This window comes from Eurypyga helias, unplaced genomic scaffold (genome assembly GCF_000690775.1).
Source record: "Eurypyga helias isolate BGI_N326 unplaced genomic scaffold, ASM69077v1 scaffold41806, whole genome shotgun sequence".
NCBI lineage: Eukaryota > Metazoa > Chordata > Aves > Eurypygiformes > Eurypygidae > Eurypyga > Eurypyga helias.
The window spans coordinates 1-18,381 of record NW_010259288.1 but is presented as its reverse complement, the minus strand read 5'-3'; the positions used below and the strand labels follow the sequence as shown (position 1 = coordinate 18,381).

Genomic DNA, 18,381 nt, shown 5'->3' with positions numbered 1-18,381 from the left:
CGCTGCAAGCCAGGCGTGACCAGGAGTACCGCGAAAGAACAGGGGCAGAACCACGCTTCCTCCTCCTGCCCTCTGGAACAGGAACAAATCCTTTGCCTCAAGGAACTCCAGCTATCCTCCCTACAGAGTTTACCCTGCCCTGTATAGCTCAGCTTCAAAAAATTAACGAGGTCGCAGCCTTCGATCCTCCTGCAATCAGTCGCTCTCCCTGACGTACAGCAAAGTGTTTCTGAAGCGTCACGTCCCAAGGTCAGAGTCACCCGGTGCTCACCTGGCTGAGGTTGAGGGGCTGCACGCCGTTCGCTACCACGCGATGCGAGCGGTACCCGGTGGGAGTTATGCAGCATCCCGACGACTGCCCGCTGACGGAGGCCACTGGCTTGGTCTTACTGGTGCTGCTCAGGATGCCTGAAAGATTTCAGAAGCTTAGTCCATTCGTCCCTCTCACGCCATACCCCGCGAAAACCAGCTTAGGTAACCAACGAATGCTCTGGCGACCCTCTTCTTCAACTACCATTTAAAACCTGACTGTACAATAAGTCATCAGGAATTCTTATAGATCTTTCTACACGCAACTGAACGCATCCGAGAGGTAACTCCATCAATGCAACCGAAACCAGAGCAAGGCTGGCACCCTCCGAACAGCACCTACCCAAGCCTAACACTGCTGGAGACCCAGTGCAGGTAGTGCAGCACTGGGAGACCGAAGCTGTCGGGGATAAGGCAGTAGCCGGGCCTTGGCAAGAACTCCCGAGCACAGTAACCCGTGAGCACACCTACCCGACGCCTGGGTGGCCACGATGCAGTCGTTGAGCTGCGTTTTCAGCGGCGGCACGATGATAGTCCGAGAGCTGGAGCTGTCTGCCGCTCCTCTGCTCGGCAGCTCCAGGGCACCGCCTGTGCTCCTGAGAGAGGACAGTGGGTCTGCGGCATAGGGGCTATTCAGGGAGGAGTCGGAATCCGGGGAGTCGTTAACAGTAACGTAGCTGATGACATTGGACCTCTGCTTCATACCCAAACTGCAGGGGACAAAAAAACCTCAAATGAATGGGAAACATTCTAGCTTTTCCCACAGGATACCACACCTCACAGCCCCCTCCCTGTCAGATGACAAGAGACACACACAGCACAGCAGGCACGATGCAGAATTTTGTCTTCTGCTGTGTTTCCTAGCCTATCCAGGGCCTTGCACGTAGTGCTCTCCACTCTCCTTGATGCTTGGGCTGAGCTCAGGACAGGCCAGTCCTGGCTGCCTACGTGGAATTCCTACCTGGCAGGTTTGTATTTGCTGTCCTCTTCCTCATCAGTGTCGCTGCGAATGGTGATGACGCTGACCGGAGGGCTTGGAGTGTCTGGGATCACGATGGGCTGGTGCTGCTCCTGCACTGGGACGAGCACGTTGGAAGAGGAGGAGGTGGAGCGCAGAGGACTGCTCCCGATGAGAGAGTAAACCTGGGAGGGCACAGTCTCCAGAGCTGCGCTGGGCCTGCAGGAAACCAAAGCAGAATTCAGCTACGTGTCAGCAGGCGGGGACGAAGCAGCACAGGCGTGACGAGCAGCCGGGCTCCGGCAGCCTGGAGCGCGTACACAAGCACGCTGAGCCCCTCTGTGCAGACACTCGTACAGGGGAGCACCATGGAACACAGCCCAGGGGGACCAACGCCCTCAGCGACGCTCCGAACGGCACCGGTTAATCTAAACGCTGCCGGGAACCTGCCGCCCCTTGTCAGGCAGATGTCGATCCTGTCACTTGTATTGCTGTGGCACCAACACCCCTCAATGCATAACCCCCTCCCCCCAAATCAATACCTGGCCAGCCACGTTCCCTGCGCTGTAATTGCTACGACCCCATCAGCGACTACAGCACAGCGACGCGTTCCTAGACGCCTTTAAAAGCGACTGCGGCACGTTGAAAAGTCACAGAGACAACGCCGCTGCGATGGAAAGGCCAGTTTTCACACCATAAAGGCGACCATCACAACCCCCCGCCCCAGCCTTTCCAGGGCCGGGAATGGGGCCTTACTTGGCTGCCGTGGGTGCTGGCTGCTTGTTCTTCTTGGCCGCAACGTTACCACTCTGCTGCTGCCGAACGACGTGAGCGACTCCAACATTCAGGGGCTGCGCTGTAGCTAACGTCACGTGGTTGGTCAGCAGTGAGGGCTGTTGCATGAGAGTGCTATACTGATTTCCATGGGAATGTGCGTTCCTGGAGCCGAAAAACAAAAAAGAAAGATCTAAATCCCATGGCTGCAGTGCAGGTGCTGCATGCTGCACCGAGCCACCGCGTGCTTTTGAAGGGAAAGGAGAACTTCTGCGCACTACAGGCAGTGCTGCGAGGGCACGTACTTCCGTTCGGCAGGGGTTGGACCCTGCGCAATCCCTACCTCCAGTCAGCTAACTGCTGGCTGCCGCCGATCGTCTCCGGAATCACGGCCGCTGGCTGCACAGAGTTGTGCAAAGCAACCCCTGGGAGCTGCTGCCAGGTGGAAGGAAGCAGAATCTGCTGGGTTCCCCCAGGCCAGGCCTGCTGCAAAACAACAGACAGACACACAGGTTCACTACGTTACAGTTCCTACAGGAGGAGGGAGACTTGTTCCAAGCAATAAATGCACTCGTGGAGACTGTTAGCTTGCAGAGATAACGGCACATCATTGCGCTTTCTCATAAGGTCTCAGCACAGCCAGAGAACACGAAAACCAGAGAAAGGAGCTCCCCTGACACCTTGCTAAGCTCTGGCATCGCGGATGTCCCCTGGGGAAAGAGCATTAACACCGCACGGCCGCCTGCAGCCGCACACGGCACTGCCAGATGTGGCACGAGCGTGCAGGGCAGGTCCTGCCCGTCCCGCACGCCGCTCCGCTGACGGATTCCGAAGCGGGAAGCCAATTTGGTCCTTTCTGCTTTGCTGCCTCCCAGGGCTCTCACATCGAGAGCTGAGGTGGTGTTGTTACTGCGAAAATTCTCCCCACCTCAACTGAAGTATTTACGAACAGCCATGCTGAGAAGAAGTTTAGTAACAGGGGAGATCCGTGGAGACATTTTCCACTCTCTGGCGTGGTTCACGGTCCTGGCCAGGTCGACAAAATGCAGATTATTTTTTTTCCAGGGGAAGAAAAAACCCAAACCAAACCAATTTGGCAGTACATTTCTATAATTTTGAAAATATATGGCTCTTTCTTGCAGTTTGATCTGCAAACCCCTAACCACCTGCTGTTTTAAAAACATATTTCTGCAAGTAACAGATCCACCGATTACAAACACTGGTTCCACACAAGGAGCCTTCAAAGCAGAGAACTGCTAAAACCTCTGCCAACGTAAGCGGAATAATAATATGTAAAAAAAAAAAAAAAAAAAAAAAAAAAAAAAATATATGTTAAAAGTCACACCATGCGTCTTTCCAAAAGCCAACACCTGCACAAGACAAAGCAGAGAGTTTAATACAGCAAGATCTAAATTCCCACTGAGAGGCAGAAATCGGGCCTTCCAAGCGACGAACTGTTTGACAGAGGAAGGACAAAAATATGCAAAGCTGAGCAAATGGCTGATGCAAACTCAGGGGAAGCAGCAAGGGAGAAGTGTCGGAAGCACTAAAGGTGAGCCAATTCACACCAAAGGCTCCCAGAATCCAAAGCAAGCCCTCCAGAGAAACTCAAGAGTCCAGGCTCATGGAGCGCCGGCTCTGATCTCCGCTGCCGTGCAGGGGAGCTGAGCGCCAAACCCACTGCACACACGGGAGAACGCAATTTGCCTGTTGAATCAGGAGCCCAAAGACACTTTGGGAAACATTACTAACAGCTCACGTGTCCCAAGCTCTGCTACAGTCACCCCGGGCCCTTTTCAGAGCCCAGGCTGCAGCCCTTCAGCAATCAAAATGCAGGAGGAGGAAAGGAGGTGGATCCCGGGGTCTGCTGAGCTCCGAGCTGTGACCCAGGAGAGCCCGCTCTCCTGCCTTCCCGTCCTCAGGAACGGGGAGCGGTTAACTCAGTTCAGAACCCGAAGGGGTGGGGTTTGACTTCAGCACAGGTATGACTCCAGCAAATTCCACCTCTGCAGTCTCCCTCTTGGAAGGAAACGACACTCAAACTAGCACTGGGAAGCCACAAGAAACAACATGGTTCACGTAATGGGATGTGCTTTGAGGCGTGAGGGCACCGGCACGCGAGTGCACGGCAGTGCTTTCGTAAGCTTCACTGATCTGATTCTGGAGTTTCACGATGACTTTGTGGCCTCTGCGAAGCTGGCCTGACGCAGGTGCCAAGCCAGTACAGAAGAGCAGGCTTCGTAAGGGTGCGTTTATTCCCTGCCCCCGTCCTCTTAAAAAATGGTTCCAAATAGCCTGAAAGCTAGCTCTTGCCATTTGGATACCAGAGCTTCCCTTTAATTTCAACCCCGAAATGCGTGTGAACTGAGAGTTCTGTGAAGGACACCTCTTGGTCGGGATTAGCGAGCTACCTGCGACTGGCTACAAATAACCCACGGCCAGAAAATCGTGGTCAGGGTTCAACAGAGGCTAAGGGAAATCGACTGCTAAAGCAACACATCCAATAGTTTGCCCTCGCTGGAGGTTTTAGCCTGTGCTTAATCACCTGAAACACGTCTACGTGCAAAGCAGCTTTACAAGCGCCGAAAACGAAATACGTAGCTAACTTGCCAAGTGGTTCAAATTCTGGCCATCCAGGTACCTGTAGCAGAGTCCAGCTAACGACCGATTCCTTTGTATTCAGCAATCAAAAGGCAAAGACAGGACAGTAAGCGAAGAGCAAGGGCAATTACAACTCTTCTACAGTGTAGCTTAGAAGAGCTTTATAATGCTGGGCTAGTGAAAAGTCAGTCAATGGATCTGGATTCTTTACAGAGCCACACTAAACGTCAGAGTCAGACAGTGCTTCAGCAATGTTGGGGAGGAAAACAACGAGACATTAAGATGTAGCAAGAACACAGCCACAAGATGGCACATGCTTCCATGCCCTCTGCAAGTCTAAGTTAAAACAAAAACTCAGTTAGTGAACACAATCAAGGGAGGCAATTACCAGTACTGCAGCCGTCTGTTCTACTAGCGCCGGCCGGCCGGCTGCGCAGTTCAGAGTAAAGGGCACCGCATACTGCGGCGTGATGGTGGCTACTTGAGGATGAAGAGTTGCTACCATTAGTGGTGTACAGCTTCCCTGAAATGTAGATCAGGCAGTGAGTGAAACACACGTACGGAGCAGGACAAGGGGGTTCAGCAATAGGGCCAGAAAAGGCTTCACCTCACTGGCATTCTATGGTGCTTGAGCAGACTCCAGGGTTGCAATGGATGCGGTGGAACCCACACCCAGACCCTCCGGGCATGTTCCTCTAAGCAATTACATGTCCCTGAGGGGAACACAAGGAACAGGATCTCTCCGATGACACAGTTAAAATGTAAAAACAAAATGGTGTTCAGCTACTGACACTTCAGTGGGTCGCAGAGAGCACGTCACAGCACCTGCCCTGCACCCCCCCGCACAAACCGCACCCCGGCGGGCCACGGCGCTCACTATCGTACTCCACAGTGCCCTGGAAAAGGTAAACTAAGGGGTTTAGCAGAAGGCACGGTAGGTCTTTTGTACCACAGAAGAGCAACGTTATCTGTGATGAAACTGCTAAGACACTTAGTGGTCCACGGAATGTCTAATTAAACCCAGATCCTCAACGTGCACTCTCAGCAGAAGCAGGGCTTGGAGTCAGGCGGGGCGCCGCAGGAGCGTGTTCTGCTTTTCGGGTATCGTTAACCTGCGCAATTACGCTGAACAAACCAGAGATCACAGAATGCCACCAAATCATTCGGAGTAAACAGTCTAAAATGACTCCCCTACAAGTAGGTCAGGAAGTACCATACCCTGCCTGGAGAGGGAAGCTAGAAGGGTGTGTTAATGTCAGCAGAATTCAGACTATGCAAATAAATAAAAGTGCACTGAAATTGTAAAGGCGACTAGATTTCCAGCGAGCAAGACCTGTGAATCAGTGGGCGCTCACTGCATGCTAAAGCCTCACCTTTTCGAAATAAAAACTGATTTAATTTATGACCCATTACTAATGCTTAAAACGTAACTTCTTAGAATTCTTTGTGAATTTTGCTATTATTTAACCTGCAAACCGCAGAAGGAGGTACATCACCGCTACACATCGATGCACACTAACAATGCAACTAACGGGGAGGGGCCCAGATAACATTGTGTTGATTTAAAGATGAAATTTTAACGAGTTGTCTGCGCTGCCACTTCCGTTTACTGGGATCTCGCTTCTCACAAAACTGATTTCTTCTAAAATTTGCTGCCACATTTCTAAAGTGTAGGCAAAACCATACACCACTACCTAGAAGGCAGGGTACACCCCTGCAAAAAACACAGCATGTTTTTAGCAGCTGGAAACTACATATTTATTCCCAGTGTTAAGTCAAGACTCCTAAACCCAGGGAGGCACATGACATAAAATAGCTCAGACCTTAATATTCCAGAAAAACAGAGCAAACGGAAACAACACTGTCTGCACTGAAGCTCTCGGTGTTCCGAGAACGCCCTGCGCTCACCCCGGCACCAGAGGGGCACTCGGGGTCTCCGGGATGGCGGCAGGAATTGCAGGTAACCCCAGGGATTCTACTGTCTTTACCTGGGTGAGAACTCCGGACTGGATCTGCAGTGGCTGAGCCGCAGGTGCTTGCGGTACAATCGGGACAGCATTCTCCATCCGTACAGGGAACCCAGAATGCTTTGTAGTTGCCTGAAGTCCGGCTGTGGAGGACAAGAACACATGACTGCTAAGCTGCTCTGTTATGCTCTTTTTTAAAAAATTCCTTTCCAAACTCAAATTCCTGCCAGGTCAGGGCAGAAAACAGTCAGCGGAAGGGAAGGAGAAGCCGTTCCCTTTGATGAAAGCACACTCGGAATGGAACATCTGCTGCACACTGCTGCCACACTCGGAATGGAACATCTGCTGCAGGCCACACTGCTGCAGGCCACACTGCTGCAGGCCAGGTGCGCCAAAGGGCCACCGTGGACCAGTCCTCGAAGGCTGGGCTTTGCTGAAGCCTATGGTGTTGCCTTCAGAAACACGGATAACAGACACCTAGTTCCATGTGGCTTGAGCCTGACTTCAGCCCTTACTCCATCAATGCCCACTGCAGAGACAACCCGCCATGCTGAGACAAGGCAGACACAAACATAACGAGAGACCTGCCGGGATTACCGGAGCTGGGCTTGTCCGAACCTCACCTACCCGCGACCCGTGACAATTCCGTGCTAGCAAGCTGCACGGTTGCACCGGCACCTGTGAGCCCAGACTCAGCGCAGACACTCACTCCTGACATACAAGCACTTCCCTATTTTCGGATAGGTCTGGCTCCACTGCTCCCTGCTTTCTGTGGAATGCTGTTGTGTTCAGTTTGGGGGGAAAAACTGGTTGAGGAACCAGATGAAGGCTGCAACCTAGGCAGGCGAGATCCTGTCACCTGTTCAAGCACGACCTGGAAGAGAACCAAACTGTCTACACACGCCTGACCTGATTCTGCGCTTGCACCTGGTGCCAGAGCGCCCTGTGACACGCACGGCACGGTCTTCCGTGCCTCCTCCGCTCCGCTCCGCGCACATCACGACTCCTCCCTACCCAACTGGGACCCCAACCCCTTCAAAGCTTACTCTGGAAAGCGGGGGGACAAACAATGAAGGTTTGCTGGAAGGGGTCCGTCTGCGTGCAGATCTGGGTGGTTCCAGGCTGCAGGGACACGCTCTGCTGCGCCACTCCTGCCACCGGAGCTGCCGAGGATGGATACAGGGCAGACTGGTAGTTCCGCACGGAGTAAAGAGTAGCAGCGGCAGTAGAATTGGAAGCCAATACGCTGGCCTAGGGGGAAAAACCATAAATAAGATTCATCACTTGTTACAAAGCACACAGCAGAACCATCAGCGTTACGCCAACGCGAGCACCCGGAAAAGGTCTTGGGTAAAAAGCACAAGCCAACACAGGAGAGAAAACATGAATTGCACCACCTTCACTTAGGTTGCTGAGCTGACAGGCAACCCCGATCAGGTGAAACAAAGGGATTGCCTTGGCCTCAGTTTTGGAAAATTACATTTCAGGACAAGACTACAAATTCTGGAGAGAAATCTGAATACAGTGTTTTGCCGAGCAGGGCTCAGCCTGGAGACACAAAGACTACTGCATCAGTCCAAAGCAGCTAAAGATGCTGTACCTGGTTGTGCACTGTATTGAGCTGGTTGTTAAAGCTCATGGTCAGGTTTGTGCTTGTGTTAGGGGCAACGTGAGTCGTGAACGGGCTCTTAATCTGGTTCACCGTGTCATACATACTAACTCTGCGCTTGCAGATCTCCATGTTCTGAAAGCAAGATTTCACACTGAAACAGAACGACAGAAGGAAAACATCAGATGTGTAAACCCAGCACAACACACATGACAGATACCCAACTTTATGCACATGCCTCTAGGTTTAGGTCCCTTTTCCCACCCCCACTCCCAAACCAAGGAGGTCCTAAAACATGAAAAAGCAGCTTATGACCATTCCATTCCTTATACGTGTCACTGCTATTTGTATATCAGCCAGAAACGGCAGAAAACAGCCCCGAGAAAGCAGGGAAGAGCTGCTCTGTGCTCCAGGAGCTGCCCCCGAAACAAAACAAGCGATGGAAGGAAGCCTACTGATTACTGTGTGGGAAATCCAGGAGATGTGTCATTGTCACAAATGGATGGTTCAAAGTCTTCAGTGGAGTAATTCTCTTATCTGCATCAATAGTCAACATTTTCTTCAGCAAATCAATATATTCCCTTCGGTCAGCCTTCTCTGCCAACATGTCAGTCCCTTCTAAGTCTGTAGACATATTCACCTTGAAAATAAAATGAGCAGTTCACGCAAACATCAGATCGCTACCTAAACATTCAGCTGTTTCGCCTCACGCAGAAATATTTATTAAGCATTCCTGTCTCTTAACCAGCTTAATTTTATATACCACAGCACTAACGCACCACCTCTCCCTTGCTCATTCTATAAAGGGAAGCCAAACTAGCACATGGAATTCTCACCTCAGCATGAAGTTGGCCTGTTCAATAGATGCCAACCAGGCTCATTCTCCGCTGCCTGGCAATATGCCCTCAACGTTCTGGGGGGGGTCTAAGGAACTAGCGAGCCAGGATGGCAAGATTCTACATCCTCTGCACAGATGTAAAGTGATGAGAACAGCTGCAACAGCACTGAAAGTTGAGACCAACGTATTTAAGATTCAAGGCCTCATGATACTAAGACCACTTGGCTATTCCTTCAATTTACCTCTGAAAAGAGAATTAAAAAATAAGCCAACCTGGACTTCCTGTCAACTTTTCCAAAGTTCAGTAAGGGGCCTAATCCCACAGGACACACGGAGGGGCTGAGCTTTCCTACTGCTCAACTACTTGCAGTGCTAACACACTTGTCAGGCCAAGCACGCTTGTTGCATCCACCGGATCAAGGCTCAGGAAAAACCAAGACATGTCTAACAGCTTCCTAACGAACATCTGGAGAGTTGACAGCGCAGCGCTTCCAGTGCAAGTCAGCGCCACGACAAACCTACATCCGTGTTCTCAACAGCATGGCAAGAGGACTGCTGTGCCACAGGAGCCTCGTTTTCAGAGATCTGTTAATTCACGTAATTAATGTGGTGGCTACCCGCGCATTCCACGATCTCCACACACCTGCGCCATATCATCCAAACAGTTGAATATATATTTCCGAGCTTCTTTTGATTTTATTCCCGTCTCCAACTCATGTTCTTCTGGGGTCTACAGAAGAAAGCACTCGTTAATATAAATTGAGATATTGCATCCTGACAGAGCACAAGCAGCAAGAAAAGAGCCGAGCCAGGTGATGCTCCGCCGGCGTCAAGACAAACCGCGTGCCAGCAGGCCAACCACAGCACCACGGGCTCACGTGCCCCCAGCTGGAAAGGCCGTTCGTCAAAGCTGAATCAACAACAGGATGACCTCACGTCAGGGCTCTGTTAGGCAGAGCACGGCCAGAACAACTCAACATTTCCAATTTTGGAAGAGACTATAAATATTTAAAAATCCCTCTTCTACAAAGAAAGGCAAAATCCCCTTCCTTTGAAGCATTGAAGGCAAATCAAGCGTACGTCCGACCCTCTCCTGTCCTCTGCCAGTACCTCACCAGAGTGTTGTTAAACTAACAGAGACCACCACGAAATCCCCCCGATTCACTCCCTGTGTTGTCAGGAGATGACAACACGGTGACACGCTTCACCGGGACTGAGCAGGCCATAACAGGAACCATCACCCCATTACCCAACGCCCCCTCTGCGCTGGCACTATCAGCTGCTGTCGTCAGGGGCGTAACCAGGAGGCCTGCGCAGTGCCGAGACGCAGCCACCCATCAGCTACGTCTGAACGGCACTTCAAATCCAATCCTCACCCCCAGTGTCTTCCCAGCACACTAAAACCGGGTGTGAATTTCGATCAAGTCCTGAATGAACAAAACAACTGGGAATTAAAAAGACAGACCAACCTTTAGCCTCCACAGGGGGTATCCCAAATTTGGATCTCTGTTAAAAAACCTGCTTGTTTTCGTTCCCGCACTGAGAAGGTACTCTGCTGGAAGGCCTTGAGTTTGTGAAATATAACGAATCTAGGAAAGAAAATTGAAAGCATGAGCACCCCGATATAAAGAACTTCTAGCCGATGGAGTAACTGTCAGCCAGGTTTGTTCACAGGGAACAGGAGTCAACCTGGAGTTAAAGAATGCCCAGATAACCGCACAATTAAAGGGAGCACCCCCAGCACTTGTAAGGACACTTTTTAAAAAACTAATTGTAAACCCCATCCCAAGCCATGAACTCACTCCTGGAGAGTTCCTCTCGCAGGTTCTGCCCGAGCTTTTACCTGCTGGTGCAGGATCTCAGGAGACATGAAACAGGTCATCCCCACTTTTCAAGGGCAAGTCAGCTATCACTGTCAGCACACGAAGTCACACCTCACGCTGCCTCGCTAAGGACTGCGGAATCCTGCCTATGAGGCAATGGAAAAAGCACCTCCTCCCCACCCACCTACGCTAGATAAGGTTCTCAGAATTACACGCAGGGCAGCGTGTGAGGAACGCCATGCCGAACCTCAGTTATTGTCTAGCTCGCCCTGCTCGTGAAGGTACCGCTGTGTTTCCTTTGGAAACGTGCAGTGCTGGGAAGACGTAACACCAGGAAGTCTTCCAACTCAGTAAGCTGTCACGTATTGTATCACATAAGGAAAACTACACCAAGTACTGTGAGAAGATGCCACCATAAAACCACAGTGGAAAGGTCACCCTCAAGAGCCTGCGGTGCAGCCTCTCTGCCCTCTTGCAGGCCGCTGACTTGCCCAGGTAATAATGCAAAGCATCCATGGAAAGAAGCAATTAGTTCAAGATGCCTTTGCAGACTCCTGCCCCTCCATTTCAGAGACAGCTTGGGGCTCCCACTTTGCATTACAAACGAGGGCCGCTGTAGGTATTAACAGGACAGGAATGATAGGCTTGCCCTGTCTCCACATGGAAAAACTGCCCTCATGGTGAAATTACAGAGGGCGTTTCACGTCAGGGCACACACCTCACTTCTGTTTTGACAGGAAGGTGTTTCAACAGCTCTTGGCTGGGAAGCCGGGGGTTCACTGTCAACTGACTCTGTGCTCGTAGTTAAAACACGCAGAACCCCACATACAGAGACTGACAGGCAAAGGGAACATCAGAGAATGAACCCAGATGACCGGCCAGAGCTGAAACTTGGCATGGGACATGCTGGGTACAGAGGGCCCCACCACAGACCTGTGGTTCCGCCCCAGCGCCCCGCACTCCCCAGGCACTCGCACCCACTCTCACCTGATCGTACTCAGACGCTCCTGGATAGAGCGGCCAGCCCAGGAACAGCTCCGCGATCACACAGCCCAGCGACCACATGTCAATGGCTTCGCAGAAGGGCAGGCCCAGGATGATTTCGGGAGCCCTGTTAAAACAAAACAAAAATGAGAATCTTCCTTCCCTGTGAACCACGCTGCAGAATGCCCCCCCCTTCCCTCCCCCAAGCACAAGTAAACCTGTGTCAAATTTCAAAGCTGAAGATGTTCCCTCAAGTGGCCTGGCACATCCCAAGCTTCCAGCCCAGTGACACGGCCGGATGCGGTTTATCGCCACGGAGCACCCAAAGGCCCAGGTGGTCCCTGCACAACCACAAAGCCGATCCCTCAGTCACCGGCGTAACGACACCCGACGGCACGAGAGGGGCGAGGGGCCCCCAGACAGTGCACAGCCTGCCCCAACGGGAACTGGGGTTCGCTGTCCCAGCAAACGGTGCTCGGCCTTCTCTGGGAAGCAGTTCCCAAGCAGGAGGCTGCTTGTTTTCATGGGGAAAAGAGCAGCATCTGCAGAGCCACAAAAGGGGCGTGCGGCTGGGGTTCTTCCCTACAGGGTTTGTTTGGAGAGTTCCGAGCTTAAACAGACGGAGGGAACGCCGCCGGAGACGTGCCTCCTGGCAAGGCTGCGCTACAGGTCCCTGCGCGCTGACCCACGGCCTCCTGCAAAATCCACCTGCCTGGCCTAGCCCGTACGAGAAGGGGATAAACTCCAACTCCAAGCAGGGTTTGCTTCTGCAACAGGTTGGAATTCCAGGGAGATTTCCGTCTGGAACTGACTCATAACACAAAGGATGTTTTAGCACAACTCTTCACCTACACACGGCTCCGACACAAACCGACGCCGTTCCGTCAGGCTAAATTCTGGTCACACATTTGCATACAGCACAAAACCCAGGTGCTGCAAACCCCACGTGAGCTGGCGTGGGAATTTACTCTGGAAACTACAGGAAACACGAAAACCTTGATCTTTGTCGTGCATAACCGACACAAGGGCAAGAGAAGGCAGGAAAACCCTAAACTCCAGCGATCTGCTTTCCGGCTGTGACCTGGACAGCCCGTCCCTGGGCTTGCCTGACATTTCTCACGCGACAGCGTGGGTGTTCCTGCTGTCAACAAAGGCTCTGCAACCCCTTCTGATCTTTCTACAGGATCCTGAACAACAGGACTTGCATAACGTAGAGGTGTCAACAGATCCGACACCGTCCCCAGCTCTCCAACCCGAATGTACCTCCCAACTGCCTGTACTGGCAAGAAGTGACTCTCCAATTAATCACCCTTAGTGTCACGGTGACAGAGATACAGCTTCTGGTTTAGGTGACTACCCAGTTGTCATTAGCCAGTCTCCAAAACAAACGCGCTCATCCCAGCCGCCCGGCACAGTGTCCAGGGAAAGCGCAGGATCTATCCAAAGGCAGGTAGCTGACCCAGCTGTCAGCTGCAGCGGGGTCACAGCGAGTCTCTGTCACTTGGCTTTCGAGCAAGGAGGTTCCTCTGTTACGTCTGAGCTCCCCAGACCAGCCCCGATCCCCCCAGCAATCGGAATAACAGACCATTTATGCTAAGGCCTTCGGACACTTCCCTGGACACCAATGTTTCCACCTTCTGCTCATCTATCCCCGGCAGCAGCCAACTTCGGAATGGCTGCACAGATGTGAAACTATGAAATGATTATGCAAATATTCTAAGTATCTGATATTAGTCCTGCTAAACATGTGTGTTTTAAAGGGCTACGCTGGAATGGACCTGACTTTCCATCGGCTACCAGGTGCTGCCAAGAGGAATCCATTTCTGTGGGGCTTTGGTCTTCACAAGCGGCGAGTTTGACAGTCATTCACGCGGGATTTTCCGAACCCCAGTGTCATTAGTCTGGTCATCATCAACAACCTGCACTGATCCTCTTGATCATCCTACTTACAGGAGAATTTGCAGTTTGGACAGGACTCAACCCCGCATGCTACGCTTCCTTGGTTTGGACTGGTAAACAAACTACAAGTGGTTCGTGGCATAAGGAGAGCGCTAATCTTTCTGTGGATTAAAAAATCCCCCCAGTTCCAGTGAGAAGGGAGATTAGCAGCAGCAAAGGCTGGATGTGACAGTTTGTCAGTCTTTCCCTGCTGGAATAGACTTGGGTATTCCGAACCCTCAGTACCAAAACAGCGAGTTGAACTCTGCGTTTCGTTCCCTGAAACCAAAGAAGTGAACTTCTCCCAAGCCCCTGGCTTCGTCCCGATTCGGGGCAGAGCTGCTCAGGCGGATCCTCCTCATAACGCCACCGTACCTGGTGGCCTTGCGAGAGGCGACTCTGCAGGGCACGTTCAGAGCTGCTGTCAGACACTTCAGCACCTTAAGCTCTTCGAAACAGAGACCAACAACATCCTTTGCACGCAAGCCTGCCGAGCTCCGACTTCCAAAGCTGGCAAATAGGCCCAGGCACTCTCCGAGGAGAGAGGATTCATGGCAGTAGTAGAAAAATCTGACACTTTCTTTTAGCATTTCAAAACAGACACACGGGGCCTCAGCCCTCGCCCTCACGAGGAAGGATGGAAACACGAAGGTTGTACAACTGCCAGGAGTGATGCAGCCAAGAGCCCGGTCCCCACTCGGAGCTGGATTAGCCGAGAGCTGGCAGCGTGCACTGCTGCTCCCCGGGCCGACAGGGCTGGGGCAGAAGGTTGTGCGGCCCAAAGCAGAGGTAAGAAGCAGATGCTGCACCCTGCGAGCTCCCTCAGCACCCAGCACCACCCTCCCCTGGCCCAGAGCGCTCAACCCTTCAGCTCAGCAGCTTCGGTTGCTAGGGCAGCTACGCTGGCCCGCAGGAGGCACCAGGAGGGAGGGACGCGAGCAAGACCCGCACCACGGCTGTACCTGCGTGTAACGCAGAGCACCAGGCAGCCTCAACAGGCCTTCCCTGGCACCCCAGCTGGATGTGTGGCTCTGGCAGCGCCATCCAGAGCAAAGCAAGCTGCCCAACTGCCAGAAGTACAACCAGAACCTGGAGCGAGCGGGGCTGTTGGACAAGGTGACCTCCAGCAGCACTGACCGTAATTAATAATGGAAGGTTTTCCTTCAGGGTATATATATATATATCAGAAAATCCACCTCAGAGCACCCGAGTCTGGCTGGTTCATGTGTCTCTAGAGACAGAGGTTGCCTAAGCGCCGGTGACAAGTATTAAAAGCTGAACACAGAACGGGAAGTTTGTTTGTAATAGCTGACAGAGAGCCAAGCGAAGAATTGGCCTGTACTGTTTTGTTAAACTCAGCATCGAAAACGTCGACAACTCAGAACTCACCCAAACGCTAACACGAATATGGGAAAGCAATCCAGTTCTCCCACAGTAACCTGGTTTCCACGCCATCTCCATCAGGCCCTAGATTATGGATTTTAGTAATCATCACCATTAAACTAATTACACATCACTAAATATAAGATTTCCACATCACAGCATTCTTAACTGCAGTCAAGCAGAGAGTCTGAAACACCATCTAATCTCAGGTTATTTGCCTTTCTGGCAGTGTCAGTCACCCCACGTCGGGGAGGCGGAAGGGGCTGGAGCTCGGTGCCGCACACAAAGAGGGGCAGGCAGCTTCCTTCCCAGCAGCCCCTTTCAGATGCTTATCACCCCTCGCTGCTTCGGCCTCAGCCAAACCCGCCTTGTGCGATATCGGAAGCTGGGAAGCACCGGACGGCTCCCCGGGCTGCTCTGCTCACGTGCTGCGCGTCAGAGCGAGCAGGTTCTTGATCAGCAGCCGCCCCTTTCGATGCAACGACGTTAAGACTGCATTTCAGACAGCGAGCACTGTAGTAACAGAGCTGTGTTGCACGGGGGACAACTGCGTGACCGAAAACAACCACCCCCAGTTTAGAATCGGAGAGAGTGGTGCCAATAAGCGAAGATCAGGAGGAATGGGTTAAGAAAAGGCTGTATGACATGACAGAAATGGCACAGAACGCTAGTGCTCGGTGTTAGCGGGAGTAAAGACCACACAAAAGGGGGGCAAGGATACAGGGCGTATGAGGAACAAACAGAACAAGCCTACAGCAAGGCAGAGCTTTCAACTGAAGCTACGAGGACGGGAAAGACATCAAACAGGGCAGAGACACAGGGTGGGGTGGAGTGTCTCGAGTCCTCTGTCTCGTCCCAGCTGGAAGGACTAGATACTACTTAAGTTTTGCGTCAAGCAACCTCACATTCCACTGAAGGCAACGCTGGCACACAGCACGGTCGTTGTCATGCCTCTCTGATGCCAGAAGTTCTTCCTGCATCCACTGACTGTGCTGCTACTCCTACTGAAATACACCCTACAAGGGAACCAAGCTGGAGGAATGATGGAAAGAGAAAGCACTGCTTGCCTTAGCGACAGTTTCTGAGCTTTAACTTTTTTACCCATAGTTTGTTCGTAATTCCTAGATGGGAGCACAGCAGAGGCCAGTTCTACGTTTCACTATGGGAAGCGGAGATCTGGCTCAGCCCCGTTTTCCACATCTCACCAACGCGTGACCTACCCAGGGCTGACACAGGAAGTCACGTGCTCAAGCAGCGAGTTCAAAGATGGAACCAGAAGAAACGGGGTAAAAAGAATGTGGTGTCCCTTTGACTTCTGTCCCTTCTAAATGACCGTGTAACGGAGTAGCTTCAGATCACAGCAAACCACCCAAAAGGCCCCACTTCACAGCAGCGTACTCCTTCCCCAGTTTGCTACTTCACCCACCACAAAGGGGCAACAGGGTAAAATCAACTCACTGCCCTGACCTGGGGCAAAGGATGGTATCGGACGGCATTCTGTGTCACCCCGGCAAAGAAGAAGTTGTATTTATTTACACACAAATTTCAGAAATCTCCAGGCAACATACGCAACAGTGGACAGGCTGTTCACTTCCTCCTCCCCCCTCCACTGGGACTAGACCTAAGAGCAGACAAGCTGAGTATTCGCAGAGCGAACCCCCCAGCACCCCTTGGGGACCAGCCCCTCCCTGCTGGCGCAGCGCGCGAGCGTCGCGGCAGTACTCACCTGTAATAGCGCGACTGCAAGTAAGTGGAGCACACGGCTTTGGACACGTGGCTGGCTGAGCCGAAGTCTATCACCTTCACCCTGTAGGGCTGGCGCGCAGGGTCCACCAACATGATGTTTTCTGGTTTCAAATCGGCGTGTATCAGACCCAAGCTCTTTAGCTTCATCAAGGCAGTAGCCACTTGCTGCAGAATTGGCCGGATGTATTTCAGGGGCAACGGACTGAACTTATTTTGCTTTAAGAAATCATACAAGTTCTGTTCCAACATCTCAAACACAAGGCATGTGTGATTCTTGTGCTGGAAGCACTCGTAGGAGCGAACAAAGTTATACTCGTCAGCATTCTCACTGCTCAAGCGAGAGAGGATGCTCACCTCTATCTGGCCCTGCCTAGCATAGGAAGGATGGTTCTTCAGGATTTTGATGGCTACAATCTCCTTCGTGCTACGTTTCCAGCATTTCGCCACCTGCCCAAACGTCCCTCGGCCTAAGAACTCCAAGACCTCATAGCTGTTTGTCATAGAACACAGGATCTCATGCTGGACCAGCTGATAATCCCCTTCACCGCTGGAACTGCTGCTTTTAGTGGTTACTGTGGTGGTTGTGGCCGCAGCACCCACCGCAGGTCTGTTTTGCAGCATGAGAGGTGGATGTTCCTCAATTATCTGCACGCTACCGTTGCTGTCGACCTCTTCACTTTTCCTTTTTAATCCACATTTTTGGTACGGTTCGAGTAAAGAAACGTTGTTCCTATGCGTTAGGGACTGGCTGTTCTGGAAGGACGCTGTCGCGCTGCTGCCTGTGCTGTCGGCTGCTGTAACCACGATGTGCTCAACTGAAGGAGCAGGGAGGAGGAGGTTCTGGTCGTAGGCAGGGATGCTGAAATTGGCTACCTGATGAGAGGAGCTTGCTTGCCCTTGAGCTGCTGGGAGGTTTTTGCTGTGGGTATAATACTTGTCACTACTGCTCTGTCCTGACACATCCCAGACAGAGGGCTCCACTTTCAGTTTCTTGGCACTGCAGAAGGCACTCGAGGATACTGACGGAGGGGAGAACACCTGCAGCTGTGAGGCCATACCTGCGAAGGGAGAGGAGCACTGTTAAGGGGGGCAGAGGCTGCGACGGAACAAGATCCTCCACCTGCACGACCAACAGAACGACAGGGATTTTTCCGAGCACCATATGGTGCCTACCACCCAGGGAGGCAACCTTCTGATCCCAAGGGCACCCACAGAGCGAGGCTCTCCGGGGGAACTACTGCGTTTCACCTCCCTGCCTGCAACAACAGCGGAGAGCTCTTTATCCGGCTTTCTACGGGCTAAAGAGATCCCAGCACAGGGCGGAAAAACAGTGCTGAGGAATGAAGGCAGCACCGAAGTGGGAACACGCTGAGGAAACAACGACCGCGTCCTCCCAGCCCCCAGGCCCGTTTCCCCCTTCACCGCACAAACAGCGCCCAGGGAATCCCCAA

General features: G+C 52.3%; 1 protein-coding gene across 1 annotated transcript; it reads right to left on the bottom strand.

The window, feature by feature from the left end:
* Window positions 1-271: 271 nt before the first annotated feature.
* Window positions 272-17,993, bottom strand: HIPK1 (homeodomain interacting protein kinase 1; the record flags this gene model as incomplete). The annotated part of the gene is made up of 14 exons (XM_010154626.1): window positions 16,911-17,993; window positions 11,867-11,990; window positions 10,526-10,645; window positions 9,700-9,786; window positions 8,674-8,858; window positions 8,210-8,372; window positions 7,656-7,860; window positions 6,631-6,752; window positions 5,031-5,165; window positions 2,385-2,527; window positions 2,024-2,206; window positions 1,271-1,486; window positions 781-1,019; window positions 272-408 (listed from the first exon to the last, which is right to left on the bottom strand). Coding segments are annotated over exons 1-14 (3,135 nt in total), but the record flags the coding sequence as incomplete, so codon positions are not given.
* Between the last annotated feature and the right edge of the window lie 388 nt (window positions 17,994-18,381).